We start from the raw sequence: 19,595 nt of genomic DNA, 5'->3' as shown, positions 1-19,595 counted from the left end.
GGGACCAAACTGTCACTGAAACTGTCTTGCGGACCGTCCTGATAGAGGTGGAAGGGATACTGAACTCCAAACCCTTGGAATATCTCTCTGCAGACATCGCTGACCCAGATCCGGTTACACCAAATCTGCTCCCGATGAAGCGCCGAGATGCGTCACTTCCTCAAGCCTTGTATGCTGATACCAACCTTGTTGGCAGACGCCGGTGGCAACACAGTCAGATCTTGGTTGACCATTTCTGGACACGATTAATTCGGGATTACCTACCAACAGCACAGAGGGAAATGGCGGAAAGAAAAGTAGTACTGATAGTGGACCCTCAAGTGCCTCGAGCCTACTGGCTGGTGGGTCATATCACCAAGACCATGCCTGGGACCGACGGTTGTGTTAGATCAGTGGAGATCCAGGTAAAGAACCGGACATATATCCGATCAGTTGCCCAACTAATTCCTCTCCCTGAGATGACAGAGGACGTGGAGCGATGAGCCTTTTGAGGAGTGTGGAATTTAACAAATTTCCGGGATGGCTGTAGAAAGGCCAACGGAGTTGGTGGAATCATCCTTTAATTCATGGCCACTTGCTCAGCTGGGCCAGGGGCACTTTAATTAGGTCAGGTGGAAATGTCCAACAGATCTCAACTCATTAAAAGGACGAAAAGGCCTCCTGCGGGGACGGGGGCTGGGATTAAAAATAAAAAATAAATGTAATAAAAATATATGATAAAACACACATCACGACAAGAGAGACAACATAACACTACATAAAGAGAGACCTAAGACAACAACATAGCATGGCAGCAACACATGACAACACAGCATGGTAGCAACACAACAAGACAACAACATGGTAGCAACACAACATAGCAGCTGCACAACATGGTAGCAGCACAAAACATGGTACAAACAGTCTAGGGCACAGACAAGAGCACAAAGGGCAAGAAGGTAGAGACAACAATACATCACTCAAAGCAGCCATAACTGTCAGTAAGTGTCCATGATTGAGTCTGTGAATGAAGAGATTGAGATAAAACTGTCCAGTTTGAGTGCTTGTTGCAGCTCGTTCCAGTCGTTAGCTGCAGTGAACTGAAAAGAGGAGCGATCCAGGGATGTGTGTGCTTTGGGGATCTTTAACAGAATGTGACTGGCAGAACGGGTTTTGTATGTGGAGGATGAGGGCTGCAGTAGATATCTTAGATGGGGGGAGTGAGGCCTAAGAGGGTTTTATAAATAAGTATCAACCAGTGGGTCTTGAGACGGGTATACAGAGATGACCAGTTTACAGAAGAGTATAGAGTGCAGTGATGTGTCCTTTTAGGAGCATTGGTGGCAAATCTGATGACCGACTGGTAAAGAACATCTAGCCGCTCGAGAGCACCCTTACCTGCCGATCTATAAATTACGTCTCTGTAATCTAGCATGGGTAGGATGGTCATCTGAATCAGGGTTAGTTTAGCAGCTGGGGTGAAAGAGGAGCAATTACGATAGAGGAAACCAAGTCTAGATTTAACTTTAGCCTGCAGCTTTGATATGTGCTGAAAGAAGGACAGTGTACCGTCTAGCCATACTCCCAAGTACTTGTATGAGGTGACTACCTCAAGCTCTAAACCCTCAGAGGTAGTAATCACACCTGTGGGGAGAGGGGCATTCTTCTTACCAAACCACATGACCTTTGTTTTGGAGGTGTTCAGAACAAGGTTAAGGGCAGAGAAAGCTTTTTGGACACTAAGAAAGCTTTGTTGTAGAGTGTTTAACACAAAATCCGGGGAGGGGCCAGCTGAGTATAAGACTATCATCTGCATATAAATGGATGAGAGAGCTTCCTACTGCCTTAGCTATGTTGTTGATGTAAATTGAGAAGAGCGTGGGGCCTAGGATCGAGCCCTGGGGTACACCCTTGGTTACAGGCAGTGGCTGAGACAGCAGATGTTCTGGTTTGATACACTGCACTCTTTGAGAGAGGTAGTTAGCAAACCAGGCCAAACCAGGCCTCAGAGACACCAATACTCCTTAGATGGCCCACAAGAATGGAATGGTCTACCGTATAAAAATCTTTGGCCAAGTCAATAAAAATAGCAGCATTGAGGACCTTTAAGGATGCAGTGACACATCCATAACCTGAATGGAAAACAGATTGCATACCAGAGAGAATATTATAGACATCAAGAAAGCCAGTCAGTTGATTATTGACAAGTTTTTCCAACACTTGATAAACAAGGCAAAATAGAAATAGACCTATAACAGTTAGGATCAGCTTGATCTCCCCCTTTAAATATAGGATGAACAGTGGCTTCCTTCCAAGCAATGGGAACCTCCCCAGAGAAGAGAGACTGGTTAAAAAGGTCAGAGATAGGCTTGGCGATTATAGGGGCAGCAACCTTAAAGAAGAAAGGGTCTAAACCATCTGACCCAGATGTTTTTTTGGGGTCAAGTTTAAGGAGATCCTTTAGCACCTCGGACTCATTGACCACCTGCAGGGAGATACTTTGTAGCGGGGCAGGGGAAAAAGAGGGAGGAGCATTGGGGCTTGTTGCATTAGAAGGGGTGGGAGATGAGGAAATGTTTGACAGGCAAAGAGGCATGGCTGAGTCAAATAGGAATCCTGACTTAATGAAGTAGTGATTAAAAAGCTCAGCCATGTGCTTCTTGTCAGTACCAACATCAACTTTAAGGGACATGGGCAGCTGTGAGGAAGAGGGTTTGTTCCCCAGGTCTTTAACTGTTTCCCAGAACGTCTTGTGGTTTGACCCACAGAGAGAGAACTGCTTCTTAAAGTAACTAACTTTGGCCTTCCGGATAGCCGGAGTGTGCTTATTTCTCATTTGCCTGAACAAGAGTATGCGTGTGCCGAGCCTTTCACCAAATGCAATTCTTGAGGTGTAGTAACTCTGCAAGATCACGGTCAAACCAGGGGCTGAATCTTTTTTTTAATTCTCATTTTCTTTCATTCTTTCATTTTCACTGAAAATACAAAAAATAAGGTCCAAGTGTATTTGACAGAGGGAATCAAGCTGATTCTATACTAATTAAAGCACTCCTGGCCCAGCTGAGCAAGTGGCCATGAATTAAAGGACGATTCCACCAACTCCATTGGGCCTTTCTACAGGAGGTGTGATGGTGTGGGGATGTTTGCTGGTGACACTGTGAGTGATTTATTAGAATTCAAGGCACACAACCAGCATGTCTAGCACAGCATTCTGCAGCGATACGCCATCCCATCTGGTTTGCGCTTAGTGGGACTATTTATTTATTTATTTATTTATTTATTTTAGTCATTTAGCAGACGCTCTTATCCAGAGCGACTTACAGTAGTGAATGCATACATTTCATACTTTTTTTTTCTCCGTACTGGTCCCCCGTGGACAATGTTTTTCAACAGGACAATGACCCAACACACCTCCAGGCTGTGTAAGGGCTATTTGACAAAGGCCTCCACAATCACCTGACCTCAACCCAATTGAGATGGTTTGGGAAGAGTTGGACCGCAGAGTGAAGGAAAAACAGCCAACAAGTGCTCAGCATATGTGGGAACTCCTTCAAGACTGTTGGAAAAGCCTTCCATGTGAAGCTGGTTGAGAGAATGCCAAGAGTGTGTAAAGCTGTCATCAAGGCAAAGGGTGGCTACTTTGAAGAATCTCAAATATAAAATATATTTTGATTTGTTTAACACTTTTTTGGTTACTACATGATTCCATGTGTTACTTCATAGTTTTGATGTCTTCAGTATTATTCTACAATGTAGAAAATAGTATAAATATAGAAAAACCCTGGAATGTGTAGGTGTGTCCAAACTTTGACTGGTACTGTATATATATATATATATAATATTTTTTTTTATTATTATTACTTTTTGTATTTTGTTATTGGCATAACAAAAGTGGCAATTGATTAAAATGCATTATCTTTTTAATTAGTTATCCACATTGTGATGTTTTGAAATGCGGGATTTTATTTAGAAGGTTTCCTCTTTACCATACCAATTTGACAACATAATTTATGCTGCCGGCATAATACTAGCTGGTCAAGAACACTGCGAAAGGCAGCGTACACATGTGATCTCCCGTGCTGCATAAAGGTCATCTAATCCATTGAGGTTGACAAAGGGAAAACTACAGGGTCGTAACAAAATCTTTACGAAAGAAAGATGGTGTTTTTGACTTTATCTTGCTGGATCCGCAATCGTGGACCTGATCGATATTGGAAGGTTCAAGAAGTTCTCAGTAATGCACGGGTAAGTTAGCACTGTAGCTACTAGCTAGCCAGCCATTGACTGACAGTTAGCTAGCTATTCTATTTAATTGACATTACAGATTTTAGCTGCTTTGTATGCAACCTTTACTCACTGTAGTGACAGTTTTACACTGCAGGTGACTCATCTATTAACGTTATATAGCTAGCTAGTTATGAAGATAGGGTAAGCTAGACATTACATACGAAGCATTTCAGCTAGTTTTCCAAATAGCTGTCTGATACTCATTTCAGGGCTAGTCTCATTCCAAAGAGAGGACTGTGCCAATTTTAGGCCTGTTATAGCTAAATGTAGCTAGTCCAACTTATGTCATGCAGATACAGTGTACGAGTGGTAACGTTATAACTAGTCGTCTTATTTAGTTAGCAACCTAGCTAGGTGGTTAAGAAACGAAGATGTTTCTCAATTTTACCTGAGTAACTTTACTAGAGGTCATCATCTGCCAATTAACGTCAATGAAGTAAAAACCAATCTACCTTTCCATTTGGGTTCAATTAAATTCCATTTTATCCTGGGGATGAATTAAAATTGTGCAATGTTATTTACATGGACTTTTCAAATCATTAATTTCAATTCACTTCCTGTATTGTCAGAGTTAAAATGAACTTGGCCCCAAAGAACCCTCATACCCTTGTAGTGTGTCACCCTTTTTGCCCATTCCCATCATCTGTATTTCTCTTCCCCCTATCTGTGTCCATCAGCACTTCAGAGGTAGAAAGAACAGATGCTACAGCCTGGCAGTGAGGGCAGTACGAAGGGCCTTTGTATATGCAACTAAGGCTCGCAAAATAAAACGACGTAACATGCGTACGGTAAGCGCATGTTCAGAATTATAGCCATGTCATTGATACATCTGATGTTCTAGCTATGCTATACCCTAGATCTATATGTGCACCCTAACATGTCATCCAGATTTCTCCTCTCATCCTTATGATAATCAGCTACATGTAGATGACTGCTATTGTGTGATCCTAAAACAATGTCTTTCATCAGTTGTGGATCTCACGCATCGCGGCAGCATCACGGGAGCACGGCATGAAGTACCCCGCCCTTATACACAACCTGGTGAAGGTCAGTACAGTAGGCCTACAGTATGTCTTAACCTAGTTACCACTCTGTCTCTGTTCCAGCTAGTGAGAATTCAGTACACCGCTGTATGGCATTTTTGTTCCCAAGGTCTGATTTACAATGATGCAGCGGCTCTATTAGGAGGGCAACCACGTGTAATCAGAGCACAGAAGATACTTAGAAAAGAAAAACATTAGCTGGAGGAGATTCACTGAAAATGTTATATATTAATAACAAATAGGGATGAATGGTACAAATAGAATGTTGTTACATGATTGATTGTACTTTACTGTAAAAACCCTCTGCACTACTCTCTTATTCCACTCCTTAGTCCTTAATGTTGTAACTCAAATCCTCTCTCATCCTTTCCTAAGATCTCCTTGGATTTGTTAGTTCAAGGTGTATATTTATTTACACTTCCATCCCTTTTCTCTCCCGTTACAGAGTAGTGTTGAGGTGAATCGACGTGTTCTGAGCGACCTTGCCATCACAGAACCTAAGTCATTCCTGTCTCTTGCAAAACTGGCCAGGGCGAGGCAACAGGAGGGATTTGGTGCAGCGCTGGGCGACGGCAAAGAGCCTCCTGGTGTCTTCTCACGCGTCGTCACGCTACAGTGATCTAGCCACCTCCTCCACAGGCAATTGCAATGGACACCATACCACCTCTTTGCAAGCGACCCACCCATCCAATAACCCATTTTCCTTACCTGCAATACGACCAACACAGTTCTGCCCTGCAACCATTTAATCCCTCTTTGAATCATGGATACAGACAGAATCCAGCTCCAAACCACACTTAATGTGATGGTATTCTTAGATGGTTGAGTGGTGGTCGGGGGCCAGAGTTAGAGAAAATACTTGACCTTCATTTTGTAATGCCTTGTGTCTCTATGTATATATGTGTGATTGTGTATTTGTCAATACATGTGGAAAATGATTGTCTAGTAAATAAAACATTTTATCTATTCAGTGTTCTGATATTGTTGTTGCTAATGTTACACAAATATATGACAATGAAACATTATGTACTTTCTCCTAATGACTACTACTAAATGAGGTTATGTAAAGCACTTTACATAACACATTTTTAAATTAGTGCTGTGCAACTTTGTCCAAAGTAATTGTTACATAGAATGTTCATAGTTATTCAGTAACTGTCAATTAATTTGTTCAAAAATGTAATTCAGGTTTCCTTAAAATGCTATTGCAACGTATTACGTAGATATCCAAACAGCATATAAAATGTTAGCTAATAAATTCCAATGAAAAACTGCTTTCTGTTGCACGAAGTCCAACAAAAACTCCGCGTATGATGCAACTATCAATTAATTTTGTGAAATGGCCTTCCAGTGAAGTTATTCAGGTTAATTATAAGACCTTTCTGTTTTGGGCCATTGCGGGTACCATACCCTCTTATGGGTGTGACTACATGTTTGACCTCTGCAAAGGACAACCAATGAGGGGAATATATTTTTCTTCGTAACCAATCAGCATGGTTGTCTTTCAAGGAAAATTTGGCCTCTCCTGCACTTGCGCAAAGACGGCAGCGTGACACGCGTGTGGAGGAAGTGTAGCGACTGACAGCAAAACCTGATCACCTTTACCGGCCTGGGCTGCAGCTTATTCTCCGTTTACCGAAACATGTCCTGGCTGTTCGGCCTGAATAAGGGGCAGCCCGAGGCTCCCCCGGAATTCCCGGTTCCACCGCCACCCCCTCCACCGGCTGGCGGCTCCGGAGGTGGCGGAGATAAACCCAAGGACAAATGGAGCAACTTCGACCCAACCGGGCTGGAGCGAGCGGCCCAAGCGGCGAAGGAGCTCGACAAGTCTCGTAAGTGTCTTGCATGATAACTTTATTATATATAGTACTGTAGAGTTAGTAGCTAGCTTGAAACATTTTGTTTATATCCCCAGAAAGACCGATGCACCCGCAGCATGCTTTACAGCCTAAGCAGTGATGCTGATGCAACACGGGCCGGTGTCTGACATATATTCTCCTAGTTCCTACGGGTATCTAGTCAAGTAAACTAGCTATGAAATCCTGATGACAGCTGTCAGTAGAACATAACACTGTAGTATACGAGAATCACAGGTTTCACTGCTTGGTTTGAACGTTATGCTGCACATTTTCATTCATGTTGGAAGTTAGTGTATTCAAGGTGAACGGTGCAAAGGTCATTCTTTCACACCGTTTGCCAAATAGCTTTAGTCAGTATATAGTTAATCTTTGCTCTAGTCAAACATGCAAGCATTACACTTAGAATTTCGAAGTATACTGAACAAAAATACAAATGCAACAATTAACGATTTTACTGAGTTACAGTTCATAAAGAAATCAGTCAATTGAAATGAATTAGCCCTTAATCTATGGATTTCACATGACTGGGCAGGGGTGCAGTCATGGCTGGGCCTGGGAGGGCATAGGCCCACCCTCTTGGGACCCAGGCTTACTTACAGGGGAGCCAGGCCCAGCCAATCAGAACAAGTTTTTCCCCACAAAAGGGCTTTATTACAGACCAAAATACTCCTCAGTTTCATCCGCTGTCTGGATGGCTGGTCTCAGACGATCCCGCAGGTGAGGAAGTCTGATGTGGAGGTCCTGGGCTGACGTGGTTACACATGGTCTGTGGTTGTGAGGCTGGTTGGACGTACTGCCAAATTCTCTTAAACAGCATTGGAGGCAGCTTCTGGTAGAGAAATTAACATAAAATTCTCTGGCATTTGTGCAATCAGCATGCTAACCCTAACCCACCTGTGTAATGACCATGCCGTTTAATCAGCTTCTTGATATGGCATACCTGTCAAGTGGATGGGTTATCTTGGCAAAGGATAAAATGCTCACTAACAGGGATGTAAACAAATTTGGGAAATAAACATTTTTGAAAAGTAAGCGTTTTGCGCTTATGGAACATTTCTGGGATCTTTTATTTCAACTCATAAAACATGGGACCAACACTTTACATGTTGCGTTTTATATTTTTGTTTAGTGTAGTTGGAATATAGCTACTGTCATTAAATTAAACCTATATCTGGACGACTAATGTCCTTTCCTTTGTCTTAATTTCAGGTCATGCCAAAGAGGCCCTGGATCTGGCTCGCATGCAGGAGCAATCTGTTCAGATGGAACACCAGACCAAAATCAAGGTACAGTTGCACTAAACAAGGCACATGCAGAGTAATGTGTAGGACACCAAAAAACAGTACTATCAATCTTAAATCTGATCATGCTAATTGCTCCCTTTGTGTGTGTGATGGTGTAAGGAGTACGAGGCAGCAGTGGAGCAGCTGAAGGGGGATCAGCTGCGTATTCAAGGGGAGGAGAGGAGGAAAACTGTCGGAGAGGAGACCAAGCAGCATCAATCGGTGAGAGGAGAGCAGAGGAAGGGTTTAGTGGTACTGCAGAGGGGGTGATTGTGCAACAGTATTCAATGTACTACATAGTATGTGGTCAATGATGGGCTAATAGTATGGGTAAACTGTAGAAGGAAGCATTTTCCCTGTAGTAGTTAAGAGATCTGGAGGAGTTTGTATAGAGTAGAATTTTGTCTGTAAGCTTGAAATTGTTTGCATAATTAGCTTTAATGCTGTTGAAACAGAGGCTACAATGAGAGCGAGTGGAAAAAGGGATTACCTATCTGTCCAGCAGAGGGCGCCATACATGTGTTACTATGGTTACCTTCTCTATCCCTTCACAGAGAGCACAGTTCCAAGACAGACTTGCCAGACAGAGGTATGAGGATCAACTCAAGCAACAGGTAAGATCAACTGCCATTAGCTGCAATATCAATTCAGTCCTGTTTAGGCTATAAAGAAGTACAGTGAAAATGCCATGTCCAACTGACTGAGTGTGGCCTCTCCTCGGTGTCCTCAGCAAGCCCTGAATGAGGACAACCTTCGGAAACAGGAGGACTCTGTGCTTAAACAGGAAGCCATGAGGAAAGGTACTGACCCCATATAGTATTCTCACGCAGCCTCCAGGAATATGGTTCTGCTTCTATATTCACTGGTCAATATAGCCATATGGGGTCTGGCAATCACAAAATGTCCACTAATGTATCCTCTCCACACAGCAACAATTGAGCACGAGATGCAGCTGAGGCACAAGAATGAGCTGCTACGCGTAGAGGCGGAGTCTAAAGCGCGGGCACGTGTTGAGCGGGAAAATGCAGACATCATCCGTGAGCAGATCCGCCTGAAGGCAGCAGAGCACAGACAGACTGTACTAGAGACTATACGGTGAGACAAGGACAGACTGTACTAGAGACTATACGCTGAGACAAGGACAGACTGTACTAGAGACTATACGCTGAGACAAGGACATACTGTACTAGAGACTATACGCTGAGACAAGGACATACTGTACTAGAGACTATACGCTGAGACAAGGACATACTGTACTAGAGACTATACGCTGAGACAAGGACATACTGTACTAGAGACTATACGCTGAGACAAGGACAGACTGTACTAGAGACTATACGCTGAGACAAGGACAGACTGTACTAGAGACTATACGCTGAGACAAGGACAGACTGTACTAGAGACTATACGCTGAGACAAGGACAGACTGTACTAGAGACTATACGCTGAGACAAGGACATACTGTACTAGAGACTATACGCTGAGACAAGGACAGACTGTACTAGAGACTATACGCTGAGACAAGGACAGACTGTACTAGAGACTATACGCTGAGACAAGGACAGACTGTACTAGAGACTATACGCTGAGACAAGGACAGACTGTACTAGAGACTATACGCTGAGACAAGGACAGACTGTACTAGAGACTATACGCTGAGACAAGGACAGACTGTACTAGAGACTATACGCTGAGACAAGGACAGACTGTACTAGAGACTATACGCTGAGACAAGGACAGACTGTACTAGAGACTATACGCTGAGACAAGGACAGACTGTACTAGAGACTATACGCTGAGACAAGGACAGACTGTACTAGAGACTATACGCTGAGACAAGGACATACTGTACTAGAGACTATACGCTGAGACAAGGACATACTGTACTAGAGACTATACGGTGAGACAAGGACATGCTGGACTAGAGACTATACGCTGAGACAAGGACATACTGTACTAGAGACTATACGCTGAGACAAGGACATACTGTACTAGAGACTATACGGTGAGATAAGGACATGCTGGACTAGACTATACGCTGAGACAAGGACATACTGTACTAGAGACTATACGCTGAGACAAGGACAGACTGTACTAGAGACTATATGCGCTGAGACAAGGACATACTGTACTAGACTATACGCTGAGACAAGGACATGCTGGACTAGAGACTATATGCGCTGAGACACACCTTGTGTATTACACTACAGACCATAAAGTTAGATACTATTGGAGACCTGACTGTCTCTGTATATTTGTGTGTTTTCAGGACTGCAGGTGCTGTGTTTGGGGAAGGATTCCGGGCTTTTGTGTCGGACTGGGATAAAGTTACAGCTACGGTGAAACCTACCTTCCACTCTACATACTTGTTTATGCTCATCCTTATGCAAACTGCTAATGACTCATAAATATACTGAACAAAAATATAAATGCAACATGCAACCATTTCATAGATTTTTGTGAATTACAGTTTTATATGAGGAAATCAGTCAATATAAATAAATAAATTAGGCCCTAATTTATGAATTTCACGTGACTGGGAATACAGACATGCATCTGTTGGTCACAAATACCCTAAAAATCAATGGGCCTCACAATGGGCCTCAGGATCTCGTCACAGTATTTTTGTGCATTCAAATTGCCATCGATAAAATGAAATTGTGTTTGTTGTCTGTAGCCCATACCATAACCCACAGCCACCATGGGGCACTCTGTTCACAACGTTGACATCAGTAAACCGCTCACCCATATGATGTCATACATGTGGTCTGCGGTGGTGAGGCCGGTTGGACGTACTTTTATGGTCCCCCAGCACAAGGTGCACCTGTGTAATGATCGTGCTGTTTAATCAGCTTCTTCATATGCCACACCTGTCAAGTGGATGGATTATCTTGGCAAAGGAGAAATGCTCACTAACTAATTGTTGAGTGTATGATATGTTAAATGTTTATATCTGATTTGAGTTGTCCTTGGAGTGTCTCTAAATATAGTGTAATTTCCCCCCCACACCACCAGGTGGCAGGACTGACTCTGCTGGCTGTAGGTGTGTATTCTGCCCGGAACGCCACAGCTGTGGCGGGGCGCTACATTGAGGCCCGACTCGGGAAGCCCTCATTGGTCAGAGAGACTTCTCGCATCACTGTGGCGGAGGCAATCAAGCACCCGATCAAGGTAGAGGCCCTGCTGTGCATTATACAGTGCATTCGGAAAGTATTCAGACCCCTTCCCCTTTTCCACATTTTGTTAAGTTACAGCCTTATTCTAAAATGAATTTAAAGAAATGTTCTCCTCATCAATCAACACACAGTACCCCATAATGACAAAGTGAAAACAGGTTTGTAGAAATTTTTGCACAATTATGGAAATAAAAAACATAAATACCTTATTTACATAAGTATTCAGACCCTTTGCTATGAGACTCGAAATTGAGCTCAGGTGCATCCTGTTTCCATTGATCATCCTTGAGATGTTTCTACAACTTGATTGGAGTCCACCTGTGGTAAATTCAATTGATTGGACATGGTTTGGAAAGGCACACACTTGTCTATATAAGGTCCCACAGTTGACAGTGCATGTCAGAGCAAAAACCAAGGTCGAAGGAATTGTCCGTAGAGCTCCGAGACAGGATTGTGTCAAGAAACAGATCTGGGGAAGGGTACCAAAACATTTCTGCAGCATTGAAGGTCCCCAAGAACACAGTGGTCTCCATCATTCTTAAATGGAAGAAGTTTGGAACCACCAAGACTCTTCCTTCAGCTGGCCGCCCAGACAAACTGCGCAATCGGGGGAGAAGGGCCTTGGTCAGGGAGGTGACTAAGAACTCTATGGTCACTCTGACAGAGCTCCAGAGTTCCTCTGTAGAATTGGGAGAACCTTCCAGAAGGACAACCATCTTTGCAGCACTCCACCAATCAGGCCTTTATGGTAGAGTGGCCAGACGGAAGCCACTCCTCAGTAAAACGCAAATGATAGCCCACTTGGAGTTTGCCAAAAGGCACCTGAAGGACAAACAAGGTTCTCTGGCCTGGTGAAACCAACTTTGAACTCTTTGGCCTGAATGCCAAGCGTCACTTCTGGAGGAAACCTGGCACCATTCCTACGGTGAAAAATGGTGATGGCAGCATCATGCTGTGGGGATGTATTTCAGTGGCAGGAACTGGGAGACTAGTCAGGAACGAGGGAAAGATGAACGGAGCAAAGTACAGAGAGATCCTTGTTGAAAACCTGCTCCAGAGTGCTCAGGACCTCAGGCTGGGGCGAAGGTTCACCTTCCAACAGGACAACGACCCTAAGCAAACAGCCAAGACAATGCAGCAGTGGCTTCGGGACAAGTCTCTGAATGTCCTTGAGTGGCCCAGCCAGAGGCCGGACTTGAACTTGATCGAACTGAGAATAGCTGTGCAGCGACGCTCCCTATCTAAACTGAAAGAGCTTGAGAGGATCTGCGGAGAAGAAATACAGGTGCGCCAAGCTTGTAGCGTCATACCCAAGAAGACTCGAAGCTGTAATCGTGCTTCAACAAAGTACTGAGTAAAGGGTCTGAATTGTTATGTAAATGTGATATTTATATATTTTATTTAAAAATGTACTAACATTTATTAAAACATGTTTTTGCTTTGTCATTATGGGGTATTGTGTGTAGATTGATGAGGGGGAAAAAACCTGATTTAATCAATTTTAGAATAAGGCTGTAATGTAACAACATGTTGAAGAAGTCAAGGGGTCTGAATGTATACGTCCTTTGTCTGATGCTTTTGGTGTCGTTTTTTTTGTGATTAACTTAAGTTTCCTAAACACACAATTTTTTTAGTGCGATGAAGGTGCATCTTCTTATTTTTCCCCTCTCTTAGATGTCAAAGCGCCTGACGAGTAAACCTCAGGATGCCCTGGAGGGAGTAGTGCTCAGTGTGAGTACCGACACTCAGCACACACCTGAGCACCAGAGAGCCATACCTTAGTCTCTTATCGATATTATACCCAGCACATGTATGAGAGAGACATCAAGTTTTATTGGTCACGTATACGTGATTAGCAGATGTTATTGCAGGTGTAGTGTAATGCTTGTTCTTCTAGCTCCGACAGTGCAGTAATATCTAACAAATTACACAACATATAAATACACACATCTGAGTAGGATTTTATTTATTTATTTATTTATTTACCTTTTATTTAACTAGGCAATTCAGTTAAGAACAAATTCTTATTTACAATGGAGGCCTAGGAATAGTGGGTTAAATGCCTTGTTCAGGGGCAGAACGACATATTTTTACCTTGTCAGCTCAGGGATTCAATATAGCAACCTTTCGGTTACTGGCCCAACGCTCTAACCACTAAGCTACCAAGAATTAATTAAGACTATATACAAATGGACGACGGATATCAGAGTGGAACGGAGTAAGATATAGTATAGAATACAGTATATACATATGAGATGAGTAATGCAAGATATGTAAACATTATTAAGTGAATGAGATACCATGTATAGAAAACAGTATATACATATGAGATGAGTAATGCCAGATATGTGTTCCAATCCTTAAAGTGGCCAGTGATTTCTAGTCTATGCCTATAGGCAGCAGCCTCTAATGTGCTAGTGATGGCTGTTTAACAGTCTGATGGCCTTAAGATAGAAGCTGTTTTTCAGTCTCTCGGTCCCAGCTTTGATGCACCTGTACTGATCTCGCCTTCTGGATGTTAGCGGGGTGAACAGGCAGTGGCTCGGGTGGTTGTTGTCCTTGATTATCTTTTTTGCCTTCCTGTGACATCGGGTGCTGTAGGTGTCCTGGAGGGCAGGTAGTTTGCCCCCGGTCATGTGTTGTGCAAACCGCACTAACCTCTGGAGAGCCTTGCGGTTGTGGGCGGAGCAGTTGCCATACCAGGTGGTGATGCAGCCCGACAGGATGCTTTCAATTGTGCATCTGTAAAGAATTGAGGGTTTTAGGTGACAAGACAAATTTCTTCAGCCTCCTGAGGTTGAAGAGGCTCTGTTGCACCTTCTTCACTTTCTGTGTGGGTGGTACATTTCAATTTATCATCAGGATGTGTACGCCAAGGAACTTGAAGCTTTCCATCTTCTCCACTGTGGTCCCGTCGCTGTGGATAGGGGTGTGCTCCCTCTGCTGTTTCCTGAAGTCCACGATCAGCTCCTTAATTTTGTTGACGTTGAGGGAGAGGTCGTTTTCCAGGCAACACACTCCCAGAGCCCTCACCTCCTCTCTGTAGGCTGTCTCGTCATCATTGGTAATCAAGCCCACTAATGTTGTGTCGTCTGCAAACTTGATGATTGAGTTGGAGGCGTGCTTGGCCACGCTGTCATGGGTGAACAGGGAGTACAGAAGGGTGCTGGGCACACACCCTTGTGGGGCCCCAGTGTTGAGGATCAGAGGAGTGAAGGCGATGTTTCCTGCCTTCACCACCTGGGGGCGTCCCGTCAGGTAGTCCAGGACCCAGTTGCACATGGCGGGGTTCAGACCCAGGGCCTCGAGCTTAATGATGAGCTTGGAGGGTACTATGGTGTTGAATGCTGAGCTGTAGTCAATAAACAGCATTCTTACATAGGTATTCCTCTTGTCCAGATGGGATAGGGCAGTGTGCAGAGTGATGGCGATTGCATCGTCTGTTGATCTATTGGGGCAATAAGCAAATTGATGTGGGTCTAGGGTGGCAGATAAGGTAGAGGTGATATGATCCTTGACTAGTCTCTCAAAGCACTTCAAGATGACAGAAGTGAGTGCTACGGGGCGGTAGTCATTTAGTTCAGTTACCTTTGCCTTCTTGGGTACAGGAACAACGGTGGCCATCTTGAAGCATGTGGGGACAGCAGACTGGGATGGGGAGAGATTGAGTATGCCCGTAAACACACCAGCCAGCTGGTCTGTGCATGCTCTGAGGATGCGGATAGGGACATCCATAGAGAATGCTGTGCACACGTATGTTTTTGCAGCCCTGCATTGAGCCGAAATGTTGATCTCTCTGATATGAATTATTCCCTCTGCTCCGCACAGCCTAACCTAGAAGAACGTGTACGTGATATTGCCATAGCAACTAGGAACACGCGTCAGAACAAGGGGCTCTACAGGAACATCCTCATGTATGGCCCACCGGGTACTGGCAAGACCCTCTTCGCCAAGGTAGGTCCCGCACCGACTCATCTTGTCTATGACGAGGTGTTATCTTGGTATCTGCATATGTTGGTAACTATCTCTCTGTGTTCTGAGTAGAAGCTGGCAGTGCACTCTGGGATGGACTATGCCATCATGACTGGTGGAGATGTGGCGCCCATGGGCCGTGAGGGCGTCACCGCCATGCACAAAGTCTTTGACTGGGCCAACACCAGTCGCCGCGGGTATGCTACCCTCACTCGCAGTAGCATCACACTATTTATAGAACTTCATGTAGATGTAACCGTGTGCAACCATGTAACGTAAGCGTCTAGACAACTTGACATTAAATACATTTGCACTTGCATTACACAGACATGCACATTAAACAATGTACAGAGAATGATGTAAGACCAGTGCAGCTCTGCTAATGCAGTCCTCTCTCTCCTCTGACACAGCCTGCTGCTGTTTGTTGATGAAGCCGATGCATTCCTTCGCAAGAGGTCTACTGTAAGTTTGTTCTCTACCTTCCTGTATTTCATAGCAAAACCAAAATGCTGATCTTGTAGAAATATTGGAAAACAGAATTCAAGTTGTCTCTTTCTGTTTCTAGGAAAAGATCAGTGAAGAGCTCAGAGCCACTTTGAACGCATTCCTGTATCGCACTGGAGAGCAGAGCAACAAGTCAGTTCTCTACAACTACTTCTTCTGTTTAGACATTTCATATCTACGCCCAAGACCGCTGATGTACCATGTCCCTCAGATATCACAGCGCTCTATCAACTGCTGTCGTCTCCCCCTCCAGGTTCATGATGGTGCTGGCCAGTAACCAGCCGGAGCAGTTTGACTGGGCCATCAACGACCGCATTGACGAGATAGTCAACTTCGCCCTGCCGGGTCCTGATGAGAGGGAGAGGCTGGTGCGTCTGTACTTTGACAGATATGTGCTGGAGCCTGCCACAGGGGGGAGACAGTGAGTCATACAGCATTACACCCACACGACATGGTAGCACAGGTTTAAATAGGGCACTTTCACAAGCACTCATATACTGGGATGCATAATGCAACTGTTCTGATGTCAAGTAACAAGCTACTCCCAGACACTTATGCTGTGCTTACACAGGCAGCCCAATTATTGGCAAAAGATCTGATTGGTCAAAATGGCACCCTTTTTAGTGGCAAAAGATTTGGGCTGCCTGTGTAAATGCAGGCTTGGAGTCATCTGCATACAGTGACACACACACACACACACACACCTACCCACGCACACATGGGGACAGGCATTAACACTGAGTGCCTGGGAGGAGGGAGGCCCCTCTCTGTCCTGTTCCGTGTAAATGACCTCTGGCTGAGAGCTGTGGAGTGTCAGGGGCAGGTATTTAAGAGCAGGTGACCCTGCAGTAAGCAGGAGCCCAGCCAGCCGTAGCCATGGTGTCACTAATTAAAGTGGGTCTCTGAGTGCCTGGGAGGACGAGGGGCAGGGGGCGACCTACACACAGGCCACTGGGAACTGGACCAGGATCAACAACAACATGCTGACAACAGAGCCAGCTGGTGGAAGGAGCTGGGCCACTTAAGGAGTGTCTCTCCAGACATAGTCAGACCAGACCTCATAACACAGACCTGTTTCCTCTGACAGACAGGATGCCATTCAGACCTGTTTCTGTCTCCATCTGCCTCTGTCCCTGCAGGAGAATGAAGCTGGCTCAGTTTGACTATGGAAAGAAGTGCTCGGACATCGCTAAGCGGGCAGAGGGCATGTCAGGCAGAGAGATCTCCAAACTGGGCGTGGCCTGGCAGGTATGTGACATGTTTCCCCTGTTGTTCATACATCAATGCTTTCTGAATGGATAACAACTGTGATGCGGTGTTGTGCAGAATTTTCCAGTTAAGCCAATTTGACATAAATGATTGGTTGGAAGGAGAGCCTGTGCACAGGGTGGAACTTGGTTAGGGATGGGAGAATCAGACAATGCTGACCCAAGGTGATTTGGTTAGCCCAGGAAGTCTAGACCCATTTATTCTCCCTCCATGGGCTTATTAATAGAAGCAGAGCTGGGAAGTGGATCACTATGTATGCCATGATCTCCACTGCTGCTGCGTCATGGTCATCTCTCCTGCTAGCCTCATTCTGTGGACAAGTGGCCCTTGTCTGTTAAATACCTTATACATTACTCAATATTCATACACTGATCTTGCAGATAGTTAATAGTGTAAATGTATATTTGTAGATACATTATATTAGAGATTTACTGGACGGTCTGTGAATTGATAAAATCCTTTTTCAGATGACTGTAATGTAATAATCCTTATATTCCATGTTCTCTTGCAGGCGGCAGCCTACTCCTCAGAGGATGGCGTCCTAACGGAGGCCATGATTGATGCTCGGGTGGACGATGCCATGCGGCAGCACCTCCAGAAGATGGACTGGCTGCATGGGCACACTAAGGAGGCTGGGGCCAAGAGCACCGCCTCTCCCAGCGCTGGACCAGCAGACAGCAGCAAGATGGGCTTCACTCTGCCTCCAGGGGAGCCGCCACAGGCCCAGGATGTGCTCACTCCAGCTCTGGAGATGGACAACAAACCAGAGGCCCATGTCATTCAGGAGGAGCTGAAACTAGAGGTGCCAGCCCCACCTTCACCAGACGGTGCCGAACTGCCTGTGGAGGAGGGGACTGTCCCGGCTAAGGGGGAGGGTGTCAAAGCAGAAACGGTGGTAACACCTCAGGGGGAGGTGGCAGAGGGTGTATCCCAGACTGATGCAGCCCCAAGCAGTGAGGGTGGGACAGGGAAGGAGGGGAAGACCAAAACTCCTCCCAAGGATGGGACTCCAGTTTAACATTAGGGGCCAAAGGAAGGACAGGACAGGGGCTGCTGCCTGGGATTAATGGGATTACAGGGGGGCGCCTCCTGTTCCTGCTCACTGTCTGTAGTCTTGGTCTGTGTACATCTGTCTGACTGAAGAGTTGGTGGGCAGCGGGAGGAGGGATGGAGGCACTAACATTTTATGAAGCAATCCTGGAGAAGCAGGAGAGCTGTAATATAATTTGTGTAAAATGTAAGAAAAAAAGTGTACTTTACATGGAAACCCTATGTCTGTAATAGTATTAATGTTGATGTGCACTGTAAGAGATAATACTCTATTTAAATGACGGTGTGGATGGAGATTACTTTGTTTTTATGAATAGTAAAATAATCCAAGTTTCTTACTATGGCTGCATTTTTGTTGTGATTTCTAATGGAATGGTTTCATAGACATTCAAAAAGGCACTCGCACAGCTGAGCTATCTTTTTTGCAAGTGCATGGTAACAGTTGAATAAGATGAGACAAAAGAAGAAACCAGCATTCTGCTCTTGATAGTATCACTGCTCTTCAATAAGCTTTACGTATCGGCCTCACAGCCTTCGTCAGATCTTTTGTGAATTAGCACCCTTATGTAGACCTAGCTCCACCCACATCCGTTCCACACATCCAATGGGGTTGGAGTCGAGGGAAGTGTTACCAAAAAGAACAATGTGCATGTCATAAATATTCTAATAAAGTGTGTACCTAAAACGTATTAAACACGTCTGTAAAACCACAATGAGGACATCGACCCACCAAGCAAGTTTTCATAAATCATTGGGTACAGCGGCAAGAAAAACGTCAGAGTATGTGAAATGGGGGCATTAATTCATGTTCACATTTACAACATAACATACATAGGCATTTCATCATTAAGTCCTTTAGGAAATAATGTCTGGAGGGTGAAAATCCAAAAACATTCTCTTTTACTCAGAGTATTACTTATCACCTCCCCTGTCTGATATCTTGACTTTCTCTGTGCCACAAAATCTAAAGGAAGAAATGTCATGTTTTTGGTCATTAAAATGTACTGCGACCGGCTAATCCTTGTCGTTTCTCCTGATTGAACATTTATGTTCACGAATTCTCTGTTTGAGAGAAGAGGTTTTACCTACATGACACAGCCCACATGGGCATTTAATCATGTAGATAACATGGGTGGGGGAGCACGTAATAATGTCATTTATTTGGAACCGTTT

General features: G+C 44.5%; 2 protein-coding genes across 3 annotated transcripts; both read left to right on the top strand.

Moving 5' to 3' along the window:
- The first annotated feature begins 3,991 nt into the window (after positions 1-3,991).
- mrpl20 (mitochondrial ribosomal protein L20) lies at positions 3,992-6,275 on the top strand. The gene is made up of 4 exons (XM_014132970.3): positions 3,992-4,224; positions 4,944-5,054; positions 5,236-5,313; positions 5,755-6,275. The coding sequence occupies exons 1-4, from the start codon at positions 4,138-4,140 to the stop codon at positions 5,926-5,928; spliced, it is 450 nt and encodes a 149-aa protein (XP_013988445.1). The 5' UTR covers positions 3,992-4,137; the 3' UTR covers positions 5,929-6,275.
- A 559-nt stretch (positions 6,276-6,834) lies between these two features.
- Positions 6,835-18,760, top strand: atad3 (ATPase family AAA domain containing 3). Of its 2 annotated transcripts, XM_082958380.1 has the most exons (16): positions 6,835-7,141; positions 8,378-8,454; positions 8,572-8,673; positions 9,006-9,065; positions 9,182-9,251; positions 9,381-9,546; positions 10,721-10,790; positions 11,467-11,622; positions 13,302-13,358; positions 15,456-15,581; positions 15,672-15,796; positions 16,010-16,061; positions 16,165-16,235; positions 16,357-16,524; positions 17,243-17,351; positions 17,884-18,760. In XM_082958380.1, the coding sequence occupies exons 1-16, from the start codon at positions 6,952-6,954 to the stop codon at positions 18,388-18,390; spliced, it is 2,106 nt and encodes a 701-aa protein (XP_082814506.1). In that variant the 5' UTR covers positions 6,835-6,951; the 3' UTR covers positions 18,391-18,760.
- The last annotated feature ends 835 nt before the right edge of the window (positions 18,761-19,595 follow it).

Source organism: Salmo salar, chromosome 12 (assembly GCF_965601325.2).
Source record: "Salmo salar chromosome 12, fSalSal1, whole genome shotgun sequence".
In the NCBI taxonomy this organism is placed as follows: Eukaryota; Metazoa; Chordata; class Actinopteri; order Salmoniformes; family Salmonidae; genus Salmo; species Salmo salar.
Note: the sequence above shows the minus strand (reverse complement) of the source record. Positions and strands in the feature narration are given on the sequence as shown.